At 46.9% G+C, this 22,996-nt stretch overlaps 1 protein-coding gene across 3 annotated transcripts in view; it reads left to right on the forward strand.

The window, feature by feature from the left end:
* The window catches only part of CCDC63 (coiled-coil domain containing 63), a 59,697-nt gene that overhangs the window by 10,712 nt on the left and 25,989 nt on the right, over window positions 1-22,996 (forward strand). For all 3 annotated transcript variants that reach the window (XM_008004717.3, XM_037996529.2, XM_037996530.2), the window contains 4 exons: window positions 866-1,055; window positions 12,971-13,090; window positions 18,202-18,383; window positions 21,390-21,571. In XM_008004717.3, coding sequence (XP_008002908.2) covers window positions 866-1,055; window positions 12,971-13,090; window positions 18,202-18,383; window positions 21,390-21,571 — 674 coding nt within the window. The remainder of the gene's footprint in view (window positions 1-865; window positions 1,056-12,970; window positions 13,091-18,201; window positions 18,384-21,389; window positions 21,572-22,996) is intronic.

Raw genomic sequence — 22,996 nt, forward strand, 5'->3', positions numbered from 1 at the left:
CTCTTTTCCAAATCCCACTTTTCCCACATCCCAGTAGGCAGGGAAAAGAGGAGACTTGGATCAGCTCATTTCATCATTAGCACTGCAAGGAGAGAAACTGCTGGAGCTTAGAGGCTACTGTGCATCCCTGTGTTGATGCAAACTTGAAAAATCCTGCCTGGCCAGGCGCAGTGGGTCATGCTTGGAATCTCAGCACTTTGGGAGGCCGAGGCAGGTGGATCACATGAGGCTAATAGTTCAAGACCAGCCTGGCCAACATGGCGAAACCCTGTATCTGCTAAAAATACAAAAATTAACCGGGCATGGTGGTACACAGCTATAGTCCCAGTTGCTCGGGAGGCTGAGGCAGGAGAATCGCTTGAACCTGGAAGGCGGAGGTTGCAGTGAGCCGAGATCCTGCCACTGTACTCCAGCCTGGGCAACAGAGCGAGACTGTCTCTAAATAAAGAAAGAAAGAAATAATCCCGCCTGATGGTTTGCTCCTCATTACTGGAGCTAATTGGCGGTGAAGTCTGGAAAGATGGGCTGCCAAATCAGACAGGTGCCAGGGAGTTGCTGGCAAAAGAAAACTTGGGGGCTTCCTCCATGTCTGGGTAATGGCTTTTGACAGGCACAGCTGCAAATCGTTCCCTAGGAAAAATACCCACTTCAGAGAAGGCAAGGCAGCAGGAAATCATGGTGAACCGGGTCTCAGGTGATGAGGCTTCCAGACCTGGATCTGAGACCCTGGACACGTCCCTTTTGCCTGCTTGCTTAGGTGGGAAGTTCTTCTCTCCCAGTCTCCTTGCAGGACTGATGTGCCTGGAGTTCTCTGTCAAGGTAAACTCAGGGGTTCGGGGTTAATCATGGGCTGCTTTTCCAACAGCAAGGAGATCCAGACCTTGAAGGCAGAGCAGGATGAGATCACCCTGCTGCTGAGTCTCATGAAATCCTCGAGGAACATGAATCGGAGTGAGAAGAACTACATGGAGCTGTGTCTCCTGCTGCAAACCAAGGAGGACTACGAGGCCTTGATTAAATCCCTGAAAGTGCTGTTGGCTGAACTGGATGAGAAGGTGTGGTCTTTCTCTTAAAGGGTTAACCAGAACACAGAGCAAAGAGGGGGAGTTGTGGTGCATATTCATGATGGCTTAGGCCAGACCTCACACCCCAGTATGGAAGTATCTCCTCTGGAAAGCCCGCTAAATGTGACTGCTGCTATTGTCTCACTACCCTTGAGACCTCTGGGCTCCAGTATCCAGGCTCAGCCATACCACTCCATCCCTCCGCCATGCTCCCCAGCGCCACCCGCTGCACCCAGGATAAACCCCCACAGCTGCACCCTATCGATTAGAAGAGGCTTGGTTATGCTGCAGGAATAAATGCCGCCCCCTCACGCATGCTCAGTGGTTTAAAACTTAAAGTTTAAGGGTTCTTACTTGTTGATGCTATGTAACTGTTGTGGGTTGGCTAAGAGCCCTTATATCTTCTCACACTGGGACTAGGCTGAAGGAATAGCCACCATCTTGAACATTGCCAGGTGTTATGGGAAAGAAAGAGTTCTAGAGGGTTTCATGCTGGCAATTGAATGTTTCAGTCTGGAAGTGAAACATGTCACTACTTCTTTATTTTTTGAAACAGAGTCTTGCTCTGTTGCCCAGGTTGGAATGCAGTGGTGCAATCTTGGCTCACTGCAACCTCTGCTTCCCGGGTTCAAGCGATTCTCATGCCTCAGCCACCTGAGTAGCTTGTATTACAGGCGTGTACCACCATGCTGGCTAATTTTTGTATTTTTAGTAGAGACAGGATTTCACCACGTTGGCCAGGCTGGTCTCAAACTCCTGACATCAAACGATCTGCCTTGCCTCAGCCTCCCAAAGTGCCGGGATTACAGGCGTGAGCCACTGTACCTGGCTAAAACACGTCACTTCCGCTCATGACCCAGGGGCTCAAAATAGTCATGTTTTCTAATTATGGTAACAAAAAAAAAAAAAAAAAAAAAAAAAAAAGAGAGAGAGAGAGAAAGAAAATAAAAAGCAAGAGAAAATAGTCACGTACGGGACCCTACCTGTCCACAAAGGGGTCGGGGAAGTGCCACCCTCTCATTATCTGGAAGACAAAGAGCTGGAGGTATTTGCAGGACAGCATTAATGCTCATGCCCCTTACCATGGCTTGAAAGGCCCTGCGTGATCCAGCCCCTGCCTACCCCTTGGCCCACCTCAGGGCCTTTGCCTGTGCTCCCCCACTCCCACCCCTTCCTCTACTCGAGCTTGTCTTTCAGGTCTCAACTTAAATGTGACTTTCTCAGGGAGGCCTTTTCTGTGCCCCCTCTCCAGTTTATACCTCTCTGTGTCAGTCAGGTTCCGGCGGGAACACAGAGCACCCCCAGCAGGGTATTTTGAGAAGAGTTTAACTCAGGAACCATTTACAAGGATGTGGGCATGAGTAGGGACGTTGAAACACTAGGGTTCGCAAGAGCGGGGAAGGGGGCAGTGGTCTGGAACTTGGAGAGCCTGGGACAAGCCAGGGGAAATGGCTCCTCTTTCTTCCAACCCTCTGATCCTCAGTGCAAGGGAGCCCCTCAGGGATGCAGCCAGGTCAGCTCATTAGGGCACAGAGCAGTGGGTCTGGGGGGCAAGCAAGGGATCCCATGGACTCCACAGTATCCTCTTCATAGCTCTTCTCGCCATTGTCATGAGGCCTTAATCTGGTGTTGTTTAATGGCTCCCTAAGCAGCCTGACAGCTCCACAAGGGCGAGGACCACGTCTGCTTTGTTCCCTACCGTGTCACCCCTGTCCCCAACCCTGTGCCTGTCCCAGTGTCCCGCACACAGTAGATCCTCAGTAAACATTTACTATTTCTATTATAGCATTAATTAATTGCTATAAAGAAGTGGCTGAGACAGGTAATTTATTTATTTTTAAATATTTATTTATTTATTTATTTATTTATTTATTTATTTTGAGACAGAGTTTTACTCCTGTTGCCCAGGCTGGAGTGCAGTGGTGCGATCTTGGTTCACTACAGCCTCTGCCTCCCAGGCTCAAGCAATTCTCCTGCCTCAGCCTCCTGAGTAGCTGGGATTGCAGGCATGCACTCCCATGCCCAGCTAATTTTGTATTTTTAATACAGACGGGGTTTCACCATGTTGCCCAGGCTGATCTCAAACTCCTGACCTCAGGTGATCCACCCACCTCGACCTCCCAAAGTGCTGGGATGACAGGTGTGAGCCACTGCATGCAGCCAAGACAGGAAATTTATAAAGAAAAGAGGTTTGGGGCCGGGCGTGGTGGCTCACGCCTATAATCCCAGCACTTTGGGAGGCCAAGGCGGGCAGATTACCTGAGGTTGGGAGTTTGAGACCAGCCTGACCAACGTGGAGAAACCCCGTCTCTACTAAAAATATAAAGAAAAGAGGTTTAATTGGCTCACAGTTCTGCAGGCTATACAGGAAGCATAGCAGCTTCTGCTTCTGGGTAGGCCTCAGGAAACTTATAACTCATGGCAGAAGGCAAAGGGGGAGCAGGCAAGTCGCATGGCAGCAGCAGGAGGAAGAGAGAGACGGGGAGGTGCCATACTCTTAAACAATCAGATCTCATGAGATTTCACTATGACAAGACAGTACCAAGGGGGATGGTGCCAAACCATTCATTAGAAACCGCCCCCCACCATCCCATTGTCTCCCCCAGGCACCTCCTCCAACAGTGAGGATTACGATTCAGCATGAGATTGGGGAGGGACACCGAGCCAAACCAGACCACTACTGAATGAATCTGGAAATCTCTTCACATCTTTTGTCTGCTTCAGACCCTTCAGAAAGTTCCTGTTGTTCTTTCCATAAAGGCCCTACTCCCTAGTGGGGCTGCATCAGCTCTGCCTGCCTCTCTCACCTCCCCCCTGCCCCCACCTGCTCTGTGTTCTACTCACAGAGGCCCTCTTCGTGTCCTTTGAGCCCACGGTGCTGTCCCTCACTTCCAGGCCCTTGCATGTGCTGTTCCCTTTGCCTGGAGTGCCTTTCCCTGTCCTCTTTGCTTGGAGACCTCCTATTTATCACTTAGGTCTCAGCTCAAATGCTATTTCTTTCTTTTTTTTTTTTTTTTTTTGAAATAGAGTCTCACTCTGTCACCAAGGTTGGAGTGCAGTGGTGTGATCTTGGCTCACTGCAACCTCCACCTCCTGGGTTCAAGCGATTCTCCTGTCTCAGCCTCCAGGGTAGTTGGGACTATATGTGCCTGGCTAATTTTTTTTTTTTTTTGTACTTTTAGTAGAGATGGGGTTTCACTGTGTTGGCCAGGCTGGTCTTGAACTCCTGACCTCAAGTAATCTGCCCTCCTCCGCCTCCCAAGTGTTGGGATTACAGGTGTGAGTCACTGCGCCCGGCCTCAAATCCTATTTCTGTGGGACGTCATCCCTTCATCTTTCCCCACTAGATGCTCCTCCTACTGTGTGTGCTTGAAGTACCTTGTGTCTCCCGTCCCCTAGGGCTTGGCGCCCTCTTCGTGGCTTGTTTCCAGTCCTAGAATGTAAGTTCTCGGAGGGCAGAGACCCTCTGTCCTGATTATTGTCATCACCCACCCCTGCTGTTCTGGCATCAGAGCAGGTGTTTAATAAACACTGGTGAATGAATAAATGACTGAAAGATGACCAAGGAGGCAATAAAGGGAATAAAGAGAAAAATTGAAGAAGAGCTGGTGCCATGGGTCTTCAGAAGCATTAGGAAAAGGCAACACAGTGTGGGGTCCTCAGAAGTTTCTGGGGCTCACTGCCCAGTGCAAACCGTCTTTGCCCAATTTCATTCCGGGGTGGAAGGTCCCAGAATCCCTTCCTCCTATGCCCACCCTCGATGGGCAAAGCCTCATCCTTACCGAAGGTCACTGGAGGTGGGGACTCCCCAGGCCCTACCTGGCGTTCCTCGAAAAATAGTTAATAAGCTGATGGGAAGACAGCATCTTGCTTAGGGAATACAATTCTCCACCAGCCACAGCCTTGGAGAATGTCTTCCATTGGGCAGAGGCTGAATGACTCCCAGCATCACAAAAGCAGCATCTGACATAAAGACTCCAAAGGAAATCCAACTCTGAATGTAATCATGAGAGCCACCAGGAAATGCTGATGCCACAGCTTCCCTTGATGGGGAGCTGGAGCTGGAGGACTGCAGGCCCAACTCTAGTTGGGGCGGGCCTACCTTCAGAGCAGGTGATGGTGCAGTCTGGAGATGCCACCATTGCAGATGTGAAAACAAATTGGTTGGTTTTTTTTTTTTCTTTTTCTTTTTTTTTTTTTTTTTGAGACCGTCTCACTCTGTCACCCAGGCTGAAGTACTGGGGTGTGATCTCGGCTCTCTGCAGCGTCCACCTCTCGGGTTCAAGCAATCCTCCCGCCTCAGCCTCCCGAGTAGCTGAGATTACAGGCACCCACCACCATGCCTGGTTAATTTTTGTATTTTTAGTAGAGATGGGGTTTCATTATGTTGGCCAGGCTGGTCTCAAATCCCTGACCTCAGGTGATCCACCTGCCTTGGCCTCCCAAAGTGTTGGGATTACAGGCATGAGCCACCATGCCCAACTGTTTTGTTTTATTTCATTGGTGAGTTAGTGAGGGTCTGCACTGGGGGTGCCGCCTGTGCATGGAACAGAAGGAACACCAAAGCAGAGCAGTGGCCTGACCCCACTGTGTGTGTCAGAGCAGGTGAAGCCCTTTAGTCTTGCTTTGAGTGACGCACACGTGTGTGTGTGTGTGTGCGTGTGCGTGTATGTTCCAGCTGAAGTCCAAACCACGGCTAGTATCCATCGTAAATAGCATTCATGTGCCTCACCAGTTCATGTGAGACCCAGCAGTTCCCTTGACACCTGATCTCCTGAGCTGCCACTTGCATGATGTACCAGCGAGGAAAGGTTGGGCTGCAAATGACAGAATTCTCAAGTGGAAGTAATTGAGAGGGTAGAGGTTTGCTGTTATCACATAACAAAATATCTGACTGGAAACAGGCTATCCCAGGGATTTTTTTTTTTTTTTTTTTTTGAGACAGTCTTGCTCTGTTGCCCAGGTTGGAGTGCAGCGGCGTGATCTCGGCCCATTGCAACCTCTGCCTCTCGGGTTCAAGCAGTTCTCCTGCCTCAGCCTCCCTAGTAGTTGGGATTACAGACATGTGCCATCATGCCTGGCTAATTTTTGTATTTTTAGTAGAGATGGGGTTTCACTGTGTTAGCCGCGCTGGTATTGAACTCCTGACCTCAAGTGATCTGCCTACCTCAGCCTCCCAAAGTGCAGGGATTACAGGCGTGAGCCACCATGTCCGGCTTCCAGGGATGGTTTAGCATCTCTGCAATGATGGTTTGTCTTTTTCTCTCTGATCCTCTTTGCTGGTTTGCTCCTCATGGTCACAAGGTGGCTGACAAAGCATAGCTGGCATTAGCTTCTGCCATAGCCACATTCATCCTCGCAGAACCACACTCAAAGACATGATGAGATGGGAGAGAGTATTTCACAAAATCCATCTGGCAGATTTTCCCTCATCAGCCATGGCTGGCATATATGCCCATTTCAATGTCAGTCACTGACAAAGGGAAATAGAATTTCCAGAACTGGCTTTGAGTAGACCAGGGGTAGCAAATTATAGGCCGAGGGCCAAATCCAGCCTATCTGTTTATAGTCTTTCAGCAAAGAATGGTTTTGACATTTTAAATGATTGTATGAGTACCTGGTTATAACCTCTTAGTCCTTGGAGCTTAAAATATTTACCATCTGGCCTTTAAGAAAAGTTTTCTGAGTCCTACACAGTTGCGCCTGTGGTCCCAGTTACTGGGGAGGCTGAAACAGGATGATCTTTGAGCCCAGGAGTTTGAGACCAGCCTGGGAAACATAGCAAGACCCTGTCTTAAAAAAAAAAAAAAAAGAGTGGGAGCCGTGACTCATGCCCATAATCCCAGCACTTTGGGAGGCTGAGGTGGGAGGATCACCTGAGGTCAGGAGTTCCGAACAGACCAGCCTGGCCAACGTGGTAAAAACCCCGTGTCTGCTAAAAACACAAAAATTAGCTGGGCATATGGTGGCGCATGCCTGTGATCCCAGCTACTTGGGAGGCTGAGGCAGGAGAATCACTTGAACCCAGGAGGCAGAGGTTGCAATGAGCCAAAATCACGCCACTTCACTCCAGCCTGGGCAATAGAGTGAGACTCCATCTCAAAAAAAAAAAAAAAAAAAAAAAGGAAAATAAAATGTTTTCCACTTGGCTTAGGCCGGTGATGCTCTATCCCCTGGAGCTGGGGTAGAGACCACATTCCCTGGTAGATGACTGGTAATAAGGAAACGTTTTGTCTCATATGGCAGGAAGTGCAAAGGTAAGGCAAGCTTCAGGGTTGGTTGGTTTAGCAGCTCAGTTTTGCTGTCAGCTATGTTGGGTGTTATCCTTTGGCTGGGGCAAGGTGGGAACAGCAATTCCAGGCACCACACCCAGACTGACACTACCTTCAGGAGATGTACCCTCTCCTCCAATAACTCTGTTTTAGGAATGAGAAGACTTCTTCTAGAAGCTTCCTTAGCAGACCTCCCTTCCCAGTGCAGAGGCCCCAGCTGGTTTAGTCCCGCTCACTCTGGAATCAATATATCACAGGCAGAGGGGTAGAATTCTCGTGGTGGCCTTGGATATGGGAGGAACGGATGTGGGGAGCTACCATCCACTGTGTCTACCACAGTCCTGGGTGTCACCTCTGCCAGCTGTCTGGCTCTGGGTCACTCTTCTGTCTTCCACTGGGCACTTCTTGCTGCCTAAAATCCATCTTTCATCAGGGCACTGTGGTTCCATGACTCTAAATGTGGATGTAGACCAAGGATCTCAAACTGGTAGATCTCAGGATGGATTAAGTCTGGTTACATGAAGGCTTTGGCCCATTTATTGTTTAAGATTTAATTAGTTGACAACATGTTAATAATTGACAGATGTTCAGCATATACCAAAAAAAAAAAAAAAAAAAAAAAAAAAAAAAAAAAAAAAAGAGAGAAAGAAAAAAGAAAAAAAAAACAGAGAGAATAAGATTTCCAGCTTCTCTTTTTAGAAACTGAAAGATCTGGTGATGTCAGGCCTGAATTTTCATAGAACAACCATTAACTAAATAGCGTTGTGGGTGACACGGACAACTGTTCCCCTATTGTCTACTTTTTCTTCTCTAACAGATTTCTGACCTTGTTCAAGCTGGTCTTGTGCCCAACGAAAATGCTCCTCCCATCTTCCCTTGCAGCTAAAGGTGGACAATGAGTTTTAAAAGGAAGTCTGTTGGGGTTTCTGGGAAAATCTTGCTTTCCAGAAAGATGACCTACCTCTTCATCTGTATTGCATTTTCTACTTTCCTCCCTGGAATATGACTGTGAAGGTCGGTGCAATGGCAGGCATCTTTTAACAATAAGGGAACAGTCAGGTGAATTACAGAGATCTTGTCCTTACTTACTTGAGCTATGGAACTCAGCTCAGCAACTTTTTTTCTTTTTTTTTTTTTTTGTGAGACAGAGTCTCCCTCTGTCACCCAGGCTGGAGTACAGTGGTGCATCCTTAGCTTACTGCAGCGTCCACCTCCCAGGTTCAAGCAGTTCTCGTGCCTCAGCCTCCCAAGTAGCTGGGATTACAGATGTGCACCACCATGCCCAGCTAATTTTTGTATTTTTAGTAGAGATGGTGTTTCACCGCGTTGGCCAGGCTCGTCTTGAACTTCCGACCTCAGGTGATCCACCTCCCTCGGCCTCCCAAAGTACTGGGATTACAAGCAGCAGCAACTTGCTATGAGAAAAAGATAAACCGTGATTTGCTTAAGCCACTCTTTAGTTGGGCTTTCCATAACTTACATTTTTTTCTTAACTGATAACAAGCTGGTGCCCCTTAACATAGGGTGCACACATTCTAGTTTGCTATCATCTCTGCCATCCTGTCATGTCTATTAGCTGGCCCACTTTTGTATGCCATCCTCCTGCCCACATTTTGCAGCCCACTAGTGTAGATTTTTCTCTCAGCTTCCCATGATGATAGCTGAGACTGTGCTGTGTAGACTTTCTGAAGACTTGGGGATAACCAAAGGGAATTAAAGCTCAGGGATGCTAACATGGAATCCCAGATGCAACTGCTTGCAGAATTCACCAGCCCAGGCTCTGCACAGGGCCCCTGATTCCCAGCTGGAGGCTAGCAAACTTTATATTTCACAACACTGAGCACTTAAGCCTTCCTCATCTAGAACTCCTCACTTCCAGAACAGGAACTGAGCTTTAGATTATCCTCATCAAGTCACCATCTTGACACAAACAGGAAAAAACCAAGTTGCTTCGAATGTCATTGTCCCCTTCATTCCCTGTTGCCTTTACCTACCAGGGTTCCAAAAAGACATCTCAGAGCTTAGGCTCAGCCCAGCCTCCAAGAAGAGAATGTGCCTCTGTTGTGCTTAGGATCTGGTACTTACCAGTCTTGAAGGGCACTCTTCTTTAGATACTAGTTCTGGAACTTCTCTAAGGCCTTCTGGGACTTAGCATTAGCCATCTGCTTCTAGATGGGGTTGAATATTGAGGTGGGGTTAAATATCTGAAACTTCTCTAAGGCCTTCTGGGACTTAGCATTAGCCATCTGCTTCTAGATGGGGTTAAATATTGATAATGAAGATATTTGCCTGGGTGTGGGCTAAGGCTGCATCACGGGCTGGTTATGCACACTGCTAGCAGTGTTTCTGAATGCCTCATATGAGAAACTATGGAGTGAAGTTTCTGAGACAGTGGCTGGGGAGCGTTTGGGTCTGGAGAACTGGGCTGGCATTACGAGGGTATAGAGAGACACTAACATTTTTTCCTGCCAGCCATGGCACGGTAGATTTCACTTATTTGAAGTCAGACTCAGTCGTGCTAATGAGTAAAGTGGATGGTGTGTCAGGAATGTTTTTGACTGCAAATAACATAATACTCAACCAAGGAGGCTTGGACAAAAGGATATTTATCAATTTTTTTTAAATAAGTTTTTTTATTTTGGCATACTTTAAAATTTACAGAATGGTTACAAAGATAATATAGTTCTCACATACCTTTCACCCGGCTCCCCCTAATGTAAACATTGTACATTACCATGGGACATTTGTCAAAACTAAGCAATGAATGTTGATATGTTACTATTAACTGAACTCCAGTTTTTATTGGAGTTTCTTTTCTTTTCTTTTCTTTCTTTCTTTTTTTTTTTTTTTTTTTTTTTGAGACAGAGTCTCGCTCTGTTGCGAGGCTGGAGTGCAGTGGTGATTTTGGCTCACTGCAACCTCCGATTCCTGGGCTCAAGCGATTCTCCTGCCTCAGCCTCCAAAGTAGCAGGGATTACAGGCACATGCCACCACATCCGGCTAATTTTTGTATTTTTGGTAGAGACGGGGTTTCACTGTGTTAGCCAGGATGGTCTCAATCTCCTGATCTCATGATCCACCCGCCTCAGCCTCCCAAAGTGCTGGGATTACAGGCGTGAGCCACTGTGCCTGGCCGCTTGGAGTTTCTTTATTTAAGACGGAGTTTCGCTCTTGTCGCCCAGGCTGGAGTGCAATGGCATGATCTCAGTTCACTGCAACCTCCACCTCCCAGGTTCAAGCAGTTCTCCTGCCTCAGTTTCCTGAGTAGCTGGAATTACAGGTGCCCACCACCATGCTTGGCTGATTTTTGTATTCCTAGTAGAGACGGGGTTTCACCATGTTGGCCAGGCTGGTCTCAAACTCCTGACCTCAGCTGATCCACTCGCCGCAGCCTCTCAATGTGTGGGGATTACAGGCATGAGGCACCACACCCGGCCCTTTATTGGGATTTCACTGGTGTTTTCCATTCATGTCCTTTTATTGTCCCAGGATCTAATCCAGGACACCACTTTGCATTTAGGTTATTTACATTTTACTTAGCAAAAAGTCCTCTGGATGTAGGTGGCCTCGGTGTTGTTTCATCTGCTTTAAAAGACTGTGGCAGCCATACCTTTCCCTGCACCCCAAGAGGATGCAGCCCTCCATCCTCTGCTCCATCTGCATTGCCTCAGAGGGAGAGGTGTCCAATTGCCTTTCTATACGGCCAGACCCCTCCTGTGTTAGGCCTCCCTCAGTCGCATCCCCCATTATTAGGGAAATACCTCGCTTCATCAATGACAGCCCTGCTCTCATCTTCACCTTCTGTTTTGTCAAGGTATCCCTCCCTTGCCTCTTTTATCTCAAAATAACCTGAAAACTGAGCACAAATGAAACTCAAAACACAACCCACCTGCAATCCCAAATTATTGCCAGCTTCCCCCTTTCTAGAAATTTCTAGAAAGACTCGTCTACATTCCCTGCTTCCCTTTCTTGGGCAGATGTTATTTCCACCTCCATCTGTGGTGATGGGAAGAAATCACCTCCACTGAAACTGCTTTCTCTGGGGTCACCAAGGACCTCGACCTTTCTAAGCCCAGTGGCTTTGCCTCAGTTTCCACCCCAAGACTTTGACAAAAACAGGTAGTGGGCCAGATTTGGCCACCGGCTGGAGTTTGCAGACCCCTGGCCTAAAAACTGCAGTCAGAGGCCTGTACTGATAGGCAGAATCACTAAACATTATACACACTGCAGACAGATGCAGGCCGACTGTATCCACAACTTAAAGAACATGATTCAGGCTGTGCTGGTGATGTGATTTTCAGAATGGTGACTAACTCTTAGTAAAGTTACAAACAAATCAAATAACAATCTTCTCTTAATTGATACAGTGACTACAGTCCCAGATAATTCAGTGTCTATTAGAATTGTATGGAAAATTCTGTGTGTGTACGTAGAAAAGATAGTTGGTTTTTGTTTGTTTGTTTGTTTGTTTTTTAAGATAGGGTCTTGATCCGTTCAGGCTGGAGTGCAGTGACGCAATCATGACTCACTGCAGCTTTGACCTCCCAGGCTCAAGTGATCCTCCTGTCTCAGACTCTCAAGTAGCTGAGACTGTAGGTGCATGCCACCATGCCTGACTATTTTTAGATTTTTTTTGTAGAGATGGGGGTCTCACTTTGTTGGTCTCAAATTCCTGGGCTCAAGTGATACTCCCACCTTGGCCTCCCAAAATGCTGGCCAAATTTTCTGTACCTAGAATCAAACTATCTTTTTTGACCAGATGTGGAAAAGGAGCCAGGCATAGTGGCTCATGCCTGTAACCCCAGCACTTTGGGATGTTGAGGCAAGTGGATCACTTGAGGCCAGGAGTTCAAAACCAGGCTGGCCAACATGGCAAAACCCCATCTGTACTAAAAATACAAAAAAAAATTAGACAGGCATGGTGATGCATGCCTTTAGTCCCAGTTATTTGAGAGACTGAGGTAGGAGAATTGCTTGAACCTGGAAGGCGGAGGTTGTGGTGAGCCGAGATCGTGCCACTGCACTCCAGCCTGGGCGACAGAGTGAGGCCCTGTCTCAAAAAAAGAAAAGAAAGTCTCAAAAGAAAATAAAAATATAAGGAGGTCTCTCATCTACGTAATGTCCAGAGGGGCACTGGGAAGTCACAAGGATGGAGGATGAGTCTTGGATGCCTGGTGCTATCTCACATGCTGCAGGGTATGTGACCTCTCGTGACCCACCCATTACATGCCACTAGTGCCTTCATCATTGCAAGAGCCAAAAAATCACTTCTCCAAGGTTACAGAAAGCCCCTCGGAGGAGGACAACGTCATTTCTGCTGGAAACCATGGCTTCGGGTAGGCAGAATGTATGTCAATGTATGTAAATGTCACAGGTGAGTGATATTTACATGCACAGGTGACAGCAGATCTCCAGATTGCTTCATTGTACCCCAGACTGGCTAAGATTAAGTCTAATTAAGGAGGCATCCAAGAGATAAGTTAAAATTCCATTTATAGGAAAAGAAAGAACATTGCAGTTTTTGTCTGAGCACACTTCAGTTAGTGAACTGTAGAACTGGTACTCATACAGATGCTAACACAGCTGGAATTTCTCTCTTTCTCTCTCTCCTCTCTCTTTTTTTTTTTTTTTCAGATTGTTGAGATGGAAAAAAAAATCGCAAACCAAAAACAGATTTTCACAAAAATACAGGAGGCCAATAACCCCCGGAAACTGCAGAAACAGATTCACATTTTGGAAACCCGTTTGAATCTCGTATGTAAGGTGTTCTCTGCAGCTCTGCAAACAGCTCTGCCTGACTTTGCTCAGAGCAAAGAATGATGTCTGCCCAGTCATTAGCAGAACATACCCATTTCCCTGGTTGACTCAGGAGCAGGTGAACTAATGGACACACAGGCCAGGAAGCCTTTAGGATTTACCGTCCACCTTAGCAAATGCGGTTATCCCCTCAAACCCTTACCCGAATCCCCCAACCTACCTGGGATGCCTACTCTTAGTTCTCTGCCCCAAACTTCCTGTTTGTTTTCAAGAAGCAGCTCAAATATTATCCATTACCAAAGCAGCATTAGTTAGACCTTCTTCCTCTGTGACAAGCTGCTCATGCCTCTGTCATAGCCAGTGCCTTTTTGTTGTTGGTGTTGTCTCTAAGAATTAGTCGGCATAGATATGCATAACTTGATAATGGGAAAGGTGACACTCATCACCCTCAACCTACAGTGACTTTTGTATTAAGCAGGGTTCCCTAAATTGCAATCTGGCTTAAGCAAAAAGGGGAACGTGTTTGTCATAGAATTGAAAGATCCAGAAGAGGAAGTGGGGCCTTCAGGCACAGCTGGATCTAGGTGCTCCATACACGTCTTTAAGACATATTCTCTGTCCATCTCTCCTCTGAGTGGATTTCGTTTTTGGGTAGCCCCCACTGTGAACAAATGCAGTAGAAATGAAACATCTTTTTCATAAGAGTTTAATCACATATTCTGGGGAGAGTTCCCACTGGGTCAACTTGGGTCACGTGCCCATTTCTGAACCAATCACAGTGGTCAGAAGAATGAAATACATGGGCCTGAGTCACATGGCTACCCTGGGGGCCCTCTCTCCCAGATCCACCCACTGCCACCCCAAGTCAGGGAAGGGCAACCCTATCCAAAATACGTGGATTAGAGGAGAGGTGGTTCCCCTGGAAAAGCAAAAAGAGTGGAGAAGGAATGACGGGCAGGGACAAACAACACATTCCAGTCTGGTTTGTGAAACTGTAGCTCCCATGTGAGCTACTAGAGAGAGAAAGTGAATGGATTTGGAAGAAATCCTGTCATTCCCTCACTAAACAAAGCTCCTAGCTTCCCCCGGACTTTGACCCCCAGGCTTTGACCAGGCATGGTGGGAGCTAATTGGATCTGATCTCTGTCTACCTCCCCAAGTTGCTGCTGAAGGACAGGGCAGTGTCTTTTTGATATCTATGCCCAGTGATTTGCAGCTGTGCCTCAGGATTCCCAGGATATGTGTTAAAAATACAAATTCTTGGATCCCCTCCGGATTCACCAAATCAGAACCTCCAGGGCGTAGGTTCAGGCATCTGTACCGTTATCAGCAAACCCAGAAAGACTGAAGATCCCATTGGTTAAGAATCATAGATTTAATGCATGGCATGGTGTTTAATGCCTCAGCAAATGTCTGTGATTGAATGAGTTACTAAATGCATGCATGATTTAATGATGACTTGTCTATAGGTACAATTTTTTTTTTTTCTGAGACAGAGTCTCACTCTGTCACCCAGGCTGGAGTGCAGTGGCATGATCATGGCTCACTGCAGCCTCAGAGGTCTGCTTTTTTGTTTTAAGTCTATTCAGATGTTCTATTCTCCTCAAATCAATTTCAGTAGTTTGTGTCTTTCTAGGAATTTGTCTATTTCATCTAAATTATCTTAATCTGTTGGTATATAGTTGTTCCTAGTATATCCCTTGTAGTTTTTCCATAAGATCTGTAGTAATGCTCCTTTTTATATTTTTGAGAGGTCTGTTTTTTGCATCTCAAACTGGTCCTGTCTTCCCTTCATCCCTAACCAGATGTGATTGTGCCTTTTAATAGGTTAGGCAGCTGGCCTGGTGTGGTAACTCATGCCTATAATCCCAGCAATTTGGGAGGCCAGGGTGGTGGATCACTTGAAGTCAGGAGTTTGAGACCAGCCTGGCCGCCATGGTGAAACCCTGCCTCTACTAAAAATACAAAAAATAAAAAAATAAAAATTAGCTGGGCATGATGATGCATGCCTGTAATCCCAGCTACTTGGGAGAATGAGGCAGGTGAATTTCTTGAATCTAGGAGGCGGAGTTTGCAGTGAGCCAAGATGGTGCCACTGCACTCCAGTCTGGATCTGGACGACAGAGTGAGAACCTGTCTCAGAAAAGAAAAAAAAAAAAAGAAAGAAAGAAAAGAAAAAGGTTAGGCAGCCATCTCTAAAGGTGATTTCGGGGTCTCAGAGTACCCCATGGTCCTAAATATCCTCCACCTACTCAGTGGGGCCTGAGAGTCCTCCCCCTAGGTCAGGTCTTCCCCCGCACAGTCAGAGGATAGATAGTATGCCTACAGTCCTGGAGCAAAATTCACAGTAAAGAGCAAATAACTGATAACTGATAACTTCCCAAGAGGAAGTGGAGGATGCAAAGATAGAATAAGAATGCTCTGCTCCTAGGGACTCCCCTACTTTGTGTGGTGGCTGTGGAGACACTCAGGAACACCCAGAGCTGAGACTAGCAGCAGCAAGCAAAGAGCTCAGGATGCAACATTTTAGGAGGTTCTCCTGCTCAGGCTTGAGGAATCACAGGGCTGGCACCTGAGAGAGAGTGCCTCCTTAAATTTCATGCCCCGGTTGCCTCACTTGCTTTACCCTGGTGTTGGCCCTGCAGAAACCAAATGTTTCTTAGAACATACTTTGAAAACCTCCAAAGAAATTAAATCCCTTTGTTGTTAGGAATATTTTTTTGGAGTTGTTTCTTCTCAATGCTTATGGGAGCACTTCACATGGTCTTTTAAAAAAACTTAAAAAATTATTTTATTAAAAAAAAGATAGACTGGGTGTGGTGGCTCACACCTATAATCCAAGCACTTTGGGAGGCTGAGATGGGAGGATCATTTGAGCTCAGGATTTCGAGACCAGCCTGGGCAACTTGGTGAAACCCTGTCTCTACTAAAAATACAAAAAAATAGCCCAGCATGGTGGTCTGCACCTGTAGTTCTAGCTGCTCGGGAGGCTGAGATGGGAGGATCGCTTGAGCCTGTGATTGCACCACTTCAGTCCAGCTGGTTGACAGAGTGAGACCCTATCTCATAAAAATAAAAACTAAATTCTACTGTGTATATTTAAGGTATATAATATGTTATTGGATACATATAGATATTAAAGTGGTTACTATAGTGAAGCAAATTCACATATCTGTTATCTCACATAGTTACCCATTTTTGTTTTTGTGACAAGAACCTCTAAAATCTGCGCATTAGCAGGAATCCCAAATACAGTACAATTTTTTATTTTTTTTTATTTTGAGACAGAATCTGGCTGTGTCCCCCAGGGTGGAGTGCAGTGGCACAATCTTGGCTCACCACAACCTTCGCCTCCGATGTTCAAGCGATTCTCCTGCCTCAGCCTCCTGAGTAGCTGGGATTACACGTGCCCACCTCCACGCCCAGCTAATTTTTTGTATTTTTAGTAGAGACAGGGTTTCACCATATTGGTCTCAAATGCCTGACTTCAGGTGATCCACGCATCTTGGTCTCCCAAAGTGTTGCGATTATAGGCACGAACCACTGCACCCACCCCAAATACAGTACAGTCAGAGTCCCTGGAGTCCTCATGTTGTACCTTAGGGCTCTAGACTTGCTCCTCCTCCATATCTGCTACTTGCTATCCTCTGACCTCCGTCTCCCTGCTCCCTTTCCCCCTCACCCCACCTGCCCCTGGTAACCACTTTTTTATTCTCTGTCTCTGTATATTTGCCTCTTTTTTGTTTTGTTTTGTTTTGATTTTTGAGACGGAGTCTTGCTCTGTCGCCCAGGCTGGAGTGCAGTGGCGCAATCTCAGCTCACTGCAACCTCTGCCTCCTGGGTTCACGCCATTCTCCTGCCTCAGCCTCCCGAGTAACTGGGACTATAGGCGCTTGCCACTATGCCCAGTTAATTTTTTGTGTTCTTTAGTAGAGACGGGGTTTCACTGTGTTAGCCAGGATGATCTCGATCTCCTGACCTCGTAATACGCCCGCTTCGGCCTCCCAAAGTGCTGGGATTACAGGCATGAGCCACCACGCCCGGCCTTTTTTTTTTTTTTTTTTTTTTAGACTGAATTTCATGCTGTCACCCAAGCTAGAGTGCAGTGGTGGGATCTCGGCTCACTACAACCTCTACCTCCCAGGTTCAAGCGATTCTCTTGCCTCAGCCTCCCAAGTAGCTGGGATTACAGGTGCCCACCACCATGCCTGTCTAATTTTTGTATTTTTAGTAGAGATGGGGTTTCACCATGTTGGCCAGACTGGTCTCAAACTCCTGACCTCAGGTGATCCACCTGCCTCAGCCTCCCAAAGTGCTGGGATTACAGGCGTGAGCCACTGCACCCAGCCTTGACTTTTTTTTTGTTTAGAGTCCACATATAAATGAGATCATGCAATATTTTTCTTTCTGTGTCTGGCTTATTTCACTTAGCATAATGTCCTCCAGTTTCATCCATGTTGTGACAAATGGCAGAGTCTCCTTTTTTAAGGCTCAGTAATTGGGGGTGATTTTGCCTCCAAAGGGACGTTGTCTCCAAAGGGAGACACTGTTGGTTGTCATAACAGGGTTGGAGGTGAGGGTGCCACCTGAATGTAGGGGGTATTTAATATCCCACAAAGCATAGGACAGGCCCCTGTTGAAAAGAATCATCCAGCCCAAAGTGCCAGTGGTGCTGAGTTTGAGAAACCCTGTATAAAAACAGCCCCACCCCATTTTTTTTTCATGCTATCAATTTGTTGAAGAGTCCACATCAGTTGTCCTGTAGAAAGTTCTATTAATACCTTCTCAGTTTGGCTTATTATTTCCTATGGTGTCATTTAGCTTGTTCCCCTCTCCTCTGTTAATTGCCTAAAACTGGAAGTTAGGTCTAAAAGTAGTTGAGGAATTTGAGATACAGTAAAAAGGATCCATTAAAGGGCCCTTAGCCAGTTGGTGGGCCACTCAACTGACTCCAACTGGTTGAACCTCTTGCCTAGTGCTCCAACCACTCTTCCATGGCCCTTGGGAATGAGATGGGGCAAAGACCTGACAGTCCTCCAGGTACCTTCTGGAACCTTGTCTTACACCCCAGAAATGAGACCTGTTTTGAAGCATGGCCCTTTCAACAGGTCACTGTTCACTTTGACAAGATGCTGACCACTAATGCCAAGCTCCGGAAGGAGATTGAAGACCTACGATTTGAGAAGGCTGCTTATGACAATGTCTACCAGCAGCTCCAGCGGTGCCTGTTGATGCAGAAGAAAACCATGAACTTGGCCATTGAGCAATCTTCTCAGGCCTATGAGCAGAGGTGGGCTGGGGATAGGTCCAGGGGCAGTGAGGTCTCTTAGCCCCTTGCTGAGCATCTAGCTTTCTACTCTGGGCCACCACTGCCCCTGGTCCTTATGTGTTGGGGAATCTTAAATCATAGTAGTAATAATTCTGAACACTGCGTGCCAGGCATGATGCTAGGTACTCTGGTGGGCATTGTTTTAACTCTCACAACTGCCCTAGGAGTTATTATCCCCATTTTACAGACTAGGACATGGAGGCTTAGAGATGTTAAAATGCCTATCTGAGATCCAGGTAAGTGGGATTGTGGTGAAGTTGAGATTCAGACCTCTGTGCTGTGCCATCTCCTCCAAGTGCCCCTGTCTCTAGTCCAAGGGGATCTTTCTCAGTCTGGGTCTTTGCTGGCTTCACACTCTTAGGAGCAAAAGGCATATAGTTTGGCTGTAAAGGGCATAGGCTTTAGAGTCAGACAGATCTGGGTTTAAATCCTGGTTTCATCACTACTATATTGTTGTGGGAGTTCTTTAGATGGTGAAGAGGATTAAATGATATATAAATGTAAGGTAGTGCCTGGGACACAGTAATTAATAAGTGGTGATGGTGGTGGTGACGATAATGATGGTGATGATGGTGATAATGGTGATGGTAATGATAATGACTGTGGTGATGGTGGTGGCGATGATGGTGATGGCAATAATGATGGGGATGATGGTGATTAGGAAGATAATGATGATGGTGATGGTAATCATGGTGATGATGGTGATGGTAATGATGGTAATGATGGTGATGATGATGATGGTGGTGGTGATGATGGTGGTGGTGGTGATGATGGTGATGGTGGTGATGATGGTGATGGTTGTGGTGATGGTGATGATGATGGTGATGATAGTGGTGATTAGGAAGGTGGTAATGATGATGGTGAGGTGGCGATCATGGTGGTGGTGATGATGGTGATGGTGGTCATAGTAATGATGGTGATAATGGGGATGATGATGGTGGTGGTGATGGTAGTGATGATAATGGTGATAATGGTGATGGCGGTGGTAAGGATGATGGTGACAGTGATGATGTTGGTGATGGTAGTGATGATGGTGATAATGGTGATGATGGTGGTAATGGTGGTGGTGGTTATGGTAATGATGGTGATGGTGGTGGTGATGGTGGTGGTAATGGTGATGATGATGATGGTGGTGATGAGGATGGTGATGGTTGTGATGTGATGGTGGTGGTGATGGTGATGGTGGTGATGATAGTGATGATGATAGTGGTAATGGTGGTGGTGATGGTGGTGGTGATGATGGTGATGGTGGTGATGATGATGGTGATGGTGGTGGCGGGTGACGATGGTGATAGTGATGATAGTGGTCATAATGGTGATGGTGGTGAGGATGATATGGTGACACTGATGACGGTGATGGTAGTGATGATGGTGATAATGGTGATGATAGTGGTGATGGCAGTGGTGGTGGTGGTGATGGTGATGGTGGTCATGGTAATGATGGTGATAATGATGGTGGTGGTGATGGTAATGATTGTGGTGATGGTGGTGGTGATGATGGTGATAGTGATGGTGATGGTGGTGGTGATAATGATGATAATGGTGATGGTGGTGATAAGGGCGATGATGGTTATAGTGGTGGTGGGGTGGCGATGGTGATGGTGGTGATGATAGTGGTGATAATTGTGATGGGGTGGTGGGTTGGTGATGGTGATGGTGGTGATGATAGTGATGATAATGGTGATGGTGGTGATGGGGTGGTGATGGTGATGGTGGTGATGATAGTGATGATAATGGGGATGGTGGATGGATAATGAGGGTGATGATGGTTATAGTGGTGGTGGGTGGTGATGGTGATGGTGGTGATGATAGTGGTGATAATGGTGATGGTGGTGATGATGATGGTGGTGGTGATAGTGATGATAATGGTGATGGTGGTGGTGGGGTGGTGATGGTGATGGTGGTGATGATAGTGATGATAATGGGGATGGTGGATGGATAATGAGGGTGATGATGGTTATAGTGGTGGTGGGTGGTGATGGTGATGGTGGTGATGATAGTGATGATAATGGTGATGGTGGTGGTGGGGTGGTGATGGTGATGGTGGTGATGATAGTGATGATAATGGTGATGGTGGATGGATGATGAGGGTGATGATGGTTATAGTGGTGGTGGGGTGGCGATGGTGATGGTGGTGATGAGGGCGATGATGGTTATAGTGGTGGTGGGGTGGCGATGGTGATGGTGGTGATGATAGTGGTGATAATGGTGGTGGTGATGATGAGGGCGATGATGGTTATAGTGGTGGTGGGGTGGCGATGGTGATGGTGGTGATGATAGTGGTGATAATGGTGATGGTGGTGATGAGGGCGATGATGGTTATAGTGGTGGTGGGGTGGTGATGGTGATGGTGGTGATGATAGTGGTGATAATGGTGATGGTGGTGATGAGGGCGATGATGGTTATAGTGGTGGTGGGGTGGTGATGGTGATGGTGGTGATGATAGTGATGATAATGGTGATGGTGGTGATGAGGGCGATGATGGTTATAGTGGTGGTGGGGTGGTGATGGTGATGGTGGTGATGATAGTGGTGATAATGGTGATGGTGGTGATGAGGGCGATGATGGTTATAGTGGTGGTGGGGTGGCGATGGTGATGGTGGTGATGATAGTGGTGATAATGGTGGTGGTGGTGATGATGGTGACAGTGATGATGGTGATGGTAGTGATGGTGATAATGGTGATGATAGTAGTGATGGTGATAGTGGTAATGGTGGTGGTGGTGATGATGATGGTGATGCTGAAGGCAATGATGATGATAATGATAGGAAAATCACTTCTGGGAGTGATCTAGAGCTTACAGCTCTTGTTGTTCAGGTAAGGAGGGTTGTTTTTACACAACCAGAAACCATTGTAATTAATAAAAGTGATAGTCATTGTCTAGGCAGGAAGGCCTTCTGGACTAGCAGGGAAAGGGAAGCAGACGGGTGGAGCCTCAGATGCTTAGGCTCTGTACCTTTTGCCCAGAGTGGAGGCCATGGCTCGAATGGCTGCCATGAAGGACCGCCAGAAGAAGGACATCTCTCAGTACAACCTGGAGATCCGAGAGCTGGAGCGTCTCTATGCCCATGAGAGCAGACTCAAGTCCTTCCTGCTTGTCAAGCTGAATGACCGCAATGAATTCGAGGAGCAGGCCAAAAGGGAGGAAGGTACATTCTCCAGGAGCAAACTTGTGCTCTCTCGCTCTCTTTCTTGCCTTCTTTCTCTCTCTCTTTTTAAGTGAAGGTGCCCAAGTCTCCTTGTGGTTGCCAAATTTAACAAATAAAGATATAAGATGCCTAGTTAAGGTCGGGCACTGTGGCTCACGTCTATAATCCCAGCACTTTGGGAGGCCAAGGCAGGCTGATCATTTGAGGTCAGGAGTTTGAGAACAGCCTGACCAACGTGGTGAAACCCTGTCTCTACTAAAAATACAAAAAATTAGCTGGCCATGGTGGTGAGTACCTGTAGTCCCAGCTACTTGGGAGGCTGAGGCAGGAGAATCACTTGAACCCGGGAGGCAGAGGTTGCAGTGAGCCAAGATCATGCCACTGCACTCCAGCCTGGGCAACAGAATAAGACTCTGAGACCCTGTCTCAAAAAAAAAAAAAGCCTAGTTAAGTTTAAATATAAAATAAACAATAAATAAATATTTAAGGATAACTGTGTCTCACGCAGCATTTGGGACATACTTTCTGATAAAACTTCTTGTTTATAATTGGGACATATTTATACTTAAAAATATATTTGTCTGAAATTCAAATTCAACTGGGAACCCTCTATTTTATCTGCCAACCCTAATTTACGGCATGTGTCTTCATTTGGGGCTCTCTTTCTATTGTTTAGAGGGAGACTGATTGTCGGGGTCCCCAAGTTCATCTCTAGGTTTGATGATTCACTAGAATATCTCACAGGACTCAGCACAGAGGCACCTTCACGGCTGTGATGCATAACAGTGAAAAGGTGCCAAGCAAGGTCAACACGGGGAGAAGGTGTGTGGTCTGGTGTCTGGAGGAAACTGGACGCAAGCTTCCCAGTAGAATCACACTGAGCACACGTGGTTCTTCCAGGATCTAACTGTGACCACACATGTCAAGAGTTATCTACTGGGCTGGGCATGGTGGCTCATGCCTATAATCCCAGTACTTTGGGAGGCCAAGGTGGGAGGATCAGGAGTTGAGGCCAGGAGTTTGAGACTAGCCTGGGCAACAGAGCAAGACCCCATCTCTATAATAAATTCAAAAAATTAGTTGGGCATAGTGGTACGTGCCTGTAGTCCCAGCTACTCGGGAGGCTGAGGTTGGAGGCTTGATCTCAGGAGGTCTGATGGTGACAAGGTGCTGAGGGGTAGAAAAAAGCAGATCCTAAGCCCAGGAGTTTGAGGCTGCAGCAAGCTATGATTGCACCACTCCAGCCTGGGTGACAGAGTGAGACCCTGTCTCTTGGAAAAAAAAAAAAAGGTTGTCTCATAGTAGGGTATACTAGAGATTCTGTGCCCCAAATTCTTACTGGGGGCTGGTCGTGTAGACATCCTCTGCCTAGCACATACCAACATTCTAGACCCCCAGAGGAAAAGCAGCTGTTTGGGATAAACT

The sequence above is a fragment of the Chlorocebus sabaeus genome, chromosome 11, assembly GCF_047675955.1.
Source record: "Chlorocebus sabaeus isolate Y175 chromosome 11, mChlSab1.0.hap1, whole genome shotgun sequence".
Classification (NCBI taxonomy): Eukaryota; Metazoa; Chordata; class Mammalia; order Primates; family Cercopithecidae; genus Chlorocebus; species Chlorocebus sabaeus.